Source organism: Dictyostelium discoideum (assembly GCF_000004695.1).
Source record: "Dictyostelium discoideum AX4 chromosome 5 chromosome, whole genome shotgun sequence".
NCBI classification, from domain to species: domain Eukaryota; phylum Evosea; class Eumycetozoa; order Dictyosteliales; family Dictyosteliaceae; genus Dictyostelium; species Dictyostelium discoideum.
The window spans coordinates 3,724,847-3,729,846 of NC_007091.3; the positions used below are offsets into that span (position 1 = coordinate 3,724,847).

General features: G+C 23.8%; 2 protein-coding genes across 2 annotated transcripts in view; one reads left to right on the top strand and one right to left on the bottom strand.

Moving 5' to 3' along the window:
* Positions 1-1,222, top strand: part of tom1 (GAT domain-containing protein) — a gene marked incomplete at both ends in the record, with an annotated part of 2,197 nt that extends 975 nt beyond the window's left edge. Inside the window, one exon of the mRNA XM_630763.1 lies at positions 1-1,222. This exon is cut by the window's left edge and continues 494 nt beyond it. Coding sequence (XP_635855.1) covers positions 1-1,222 — 1,222 coding nt within the window.
* Positions 1,223-1,672: 450 nt separating this feature from the next.
* bzpR (hypothetical protein) lies at positions 1,673-4,456 on the bottom strand (the record flags this gene model as incomplete). The annotated part of the gene is made up of 2 exons (XM_630764.1): positions 1,673-2,327; positions 2,418-4,456. The coding sequence occupies 2 exons, from the start codon at positions 4,454-4,456 to the stop codon at positions 1,673-1,675; spliced, it is 2,694 nt and encodes an 897-aa protein (XP_635856.1).
* Positions 4,457-5,000: the final 544 nt, after the last annotated feature.

Here is a 5,000-nt window from a genome sequence, read left to right on the forward strand (position 1 = left end):
CAATGAAAGAGATTTAAATGTTTTATTGAAATTAAATGATGAAATTAATAATGCACTAAATGATCATGAAGCTTGTATAAAAAGAAGAAGAGCATTCGTTGAAAATGGATATAAGCCAGTCCCACCACCACAACAACAACAACAACAACAACAACAACAACAACAACAACAACAACAACAACAACAACAACAATCACATTCAAATAATCATAATGGTACTACAACTACAACCACCACAAATAATAATAATAAAAATCCATCATATCTTACAAAGCATAAAGAATTAGAAGAAATTGATTTCTTTAAAGCACCTGACGGAATCAGTCCATATTCTGTTCAACAACAATTACAACCTTTCCAACAACAACAATTTAATAGTACTTATAATCCATTTGCTCAACCTCAACCTCAACAATTCCAACAACAACCACAACAACAACTCCAACAGCAACCACAACAACAACAGGGATTTAATCAAAGAATACAGCAACCACAACAACAAGCAGATGCTTTTGATTTATTTGTAGCAAACAGACAACAAAGTAATAATAATAATAATAATAATAATATAAATAATACTACAAGTAGTTTTGGAGCAAATAATCCATTTGCAAATAATAGTAGTAATAATAATAATACTAATGGTGCAATTCAACCATACATACCAAATACAGCAAAGTCACTTCCGCCAGTTTCACAACAACTACAACAACCAATGCAAAATCAATTCTCACCACAACCACAAAAATTTGTTGGATCATCAATAACTCCATCTGCACCACCTCCATTTAAACCAAATACAACTCAATCAAACCCATTCAATACCTCTCCACCACTTAATAATATGAACAACCACAACAATAATATGATGCAACAACAACAACCACAACAACAACAACAACAACAACCACAACAACAATTTAACCCAATGTATAACAATAACGCAATGGCTCCAAGTTACCCAAACTATAACGCAATTGGAGCTGATAATCAACACAATACTAACCCATATGGTATGATGAATCATCAACAACAACAACAACAACAACAACAACAACAACCAATGATGAATCAAATGAATAATTTTTCAGCACCAACATACTCTCAATTTACAAACTACGCCCAACCAAACCAACAACCATACAATAATAACTATGGAGGAATGAACCAATCAAATATGTATCCAAATAATAATATGAGTGGTAAATCATCTCTTATTTAAACACATTCAAAGAATAAAAATATAAAAAACAAAAAAAAGTTAAACAAAATGTAATATTGAAATAAAAAAGAAAAAAAATATAAAAAAAAAATAAAAAAAAATAAAACTTTTTTTTAAAATCATTTTATAAGATATAAAAATAATTATTATTTGATTTATTATTTTTTTTATTTTATTTTTTTTTAAATGAATGGGTTAAATATAATCTATTTTATTCCTTATTATTATTATTATTATTATTATTATTATTATTATTATTATTATTATTTTTCAAAACTTTTTAATTGTTAAAAAATATTGTTCTTTTTAAGAATAAATTTGATTATTTATAAAATAAATTATCAACTGATTTTACTTTATTATTTTCATCGTCTTCTTTCTTTTCTGTTGACAAAAAAAAAAAAAATTATTTTTATTTTATTTTAATTTAAATATTTACAATTTTATTTATTAATTAATTTTATAATGATAATTATTATTATTATTGTCAAGTTGTAGAAAACTAAAATTAATTTTTTTCATGGAATCAGAAAAACTTGTCAATGGATTTGATAAGGAATTTGAAATTTGATTTACATTTGTCCAAACTTCACCTAATATATCATGATGATGTAAATCTATACAAAATAGATTTACTCTCACCAAAAGTAATGCCTCTTGTTTTGGTGTTAAAATTGAACATAATGTTGCAAATGTATCCAAACCTAAACTTGCATTTAAAATGATTTTATTTTTTAAAGATTCCAATTTTGAAGCGAAATCCAATAATTCAAAATTATTCAATGGAGCGATTGATTCTGTTGTTGTATTTGGAATTAATTCACCTTCACTATAGTAATCACTATTCAACAGAGGTGTATCTGGTGTTGGTAATACATTTTTAATGAAAAATCTTTTAATAATTAAGTCTAATTCTAAGAGTTCATTTGATAATCTTGAACTAACTTTACCATATTGAAAACGTAAAGAATCTATTTTAATTGATTGTTCAGGTGTAATATTTGCTTCAATTTTAAATAGATTTAACCATTTATCAGATTCTGGACCTTGAAATATATTTAAAACTAAAGGTGATGATTTTGGTACATATCCAATACAACAAAGTCTAATAATATTATATATATAATAATTTAGTTAATAAATAAAAATAAAATAAAAAAAAAGTTTTTTTTTTTAAAAAATTAAATAAACATACCTTAATTGTGTATAGGGATTAATTAATTTGTTTACTTCTTTTTCAAGTAATGAATATCTTTGATCAATTGTACGATGATATTGATGTAAAAGATAAATTAAAGATTTTTCATCATCAATTATTAAAGCATGTTTTATATTTTCAATTATTAATTTACCATCCATTAACATTTTCATTGACTCTGGTTCCATTCTCATCATCTCTATTGATCCATTAGTTCTTATTGATCCATTTTCTTTTTCAAGTCTATTATTCTCTAGAGATAAAGTTGCTATTTTATTTTCAATCTCTTTTATATAATCTTTTTTTTTTAATCTATAATTTCTACTGGCAATATTTTGATTATACTTTTTTATTGATTCTTTTGATTCATAAGATTCTTTTAATTGATGTTGTTGTTGTAGTTGTTGTTGTTGTAGTTGTTGTTGTTGTAGTTGTTGTTGTTGTTGTTGTTGTTGTTGTTGTTGTTGTTGTTGTTGTTGTTGTTGTTGTTGTTGTTGTTGTTGTTGTTGTTGTTGTTGTTGTTGTGGTGGTGGTGATGGTGGTGATGGTGGTGATGGTGGTGATGAAGGTAGTGATGGTGGAGGTATAAATGAAGAAATAGGGGTATGTTGTTGTTGTTGTTGTTGTGGTGAATAGAATGGAGTTGGAAGTTGTAGAGTTGAATTATTTTGATTTAGTATTGTTTGTTGATTGTTTAGAAATTGATTTTGTATCATTTCAGATATTGGACTTAAAGTTTTATTGGTATTATTATTATTATTATTATTATTATTATTTAAAATGTAATTTTGTAACTCTGGAGGTATTTGAATACTTTGTTGTTGTTGTTGTGGTTGTTGTTTTTGATGTTGTTGTTTTTGTTGTTTAACTTTTTGTTTAAGCTGTTGTTTTTGTTGTTGTAATAATTGTTGTTGCAATTTTTCCTGTTGCTCTTGTAATTGTTGTTGTTGTAATAATAATTGTTTTTGTTGTTGTCTTTTTTCTTCTTCAAGTTGTTGTAATTGTAATTGTTGTAATTGAATTAACTGTTGATATGGTTGTAATTGTTGACTTGCTTGGATTTGTTGATATGATTGAAGTTGATATGGTTGTAATTGTTGAAGTGGATGAATTTGTTGAGGTGATTGTGCTGTTTGTTGAATAGCTGATAATAATTGTTGTTGAATTGATATATCTTTTAATTCTTCAAGTAGTGTTGGTTGTGTTAATTGTATTGGTTGTGTTAACTGTATTGGTTTTGTTGGTTGTGTTGGTTGTGTTGGTTGTTGTTGTTGTTGTTGTTGTTGTTGTTGTTGTTGTTGTTGTTGTTGTTGTTGTTGTTGTTGTTGTTGTTGTTGTTGTTGTTGTTGTTGTAATGGTTGTAATTGTATTTGGTTATTTAGTAAAAAAATTGATATGTCATTATTATTAATACAAATATTATTATTTATATTATTATTATTACTATTACTATTACTATTACTATTACTATTACTATTACTATTACTATTACTATTACTATTACTATTGCTATTATTATTGTTATTATTATTATTATTATTGTTATTATTATTATTATTATTATTAGTTATTGGTGGTATTGAATTAAAATTTAATGGAGGAGATGAATAAGGTTTTTGATATTGGTCTTGATATTGTTGTTGACGTTGTTGATATTGATCTTCATATTGTTGTTGATAGTTTTGTAATTGTTGTTGAATTTGTGTTTGACATTGATGTTGTTGCTGTTGTATTGATTGAAGTCGTTCAAGATATTGTGGGTCATTAGAATTAGTCTCTATATTTTCATTCATTATTTGGGGAGATCCAATATTATTATTATTATTATTATTATTATTATTATTATTATTATTATTATTATTATTATTATTATTATTATTATTATTATTATTATTATTATTATTATTATAGTTAATATTATCATCGTGTATATTAAATTGTTGTTTTTGTAGTTGTTGTAATTGTGAATATCCATCTAATAAGTATAATAACACATCTTGGTCTGGCGCTAACAAAGGATTTTCAAAATTATCCATTTTTTTTTTTTTTTCTTTTTTTTTTTATGTGAGTGTGTATTTATATATTTAATATTTAATATTTATTATATTGATATCATAATAAAAAGAAAATATTTTAGTATTTTGGGATTAAATTAAAAAAGTTTTTTTCATTATGACGTTATCACCTAATCATTTTGAAAAATTAATTTTATTTATTTTTTTATTTTTTATTTTTTTTTTTTGGTGCTGTTTTTTCCATTTTTAATTTTTTTTTTTTTTTTTTATTTTTATGGTGTGAAAGTCTGAGCTTTTTTGTTAATTTTTTATTTAACTAAACATTAATTCCAATTCAAAAAAATTTAACTAAACATTAATTTAAATTAATCACAATTGTTAAATAAATGAAAAAAAAAAAGATAATTTTTTTTTTTTAAAAGTGTCAGATTAGAATGTTTTAATAATGATTTAATTTTATTCATTTTTAATATGAATTTAGTATGGATAAATAGATCACCCAAAAATATACAAAATGATATAAAAAATAAAAAAAATTAATGATTGCAAGAGGGAATATATAAAT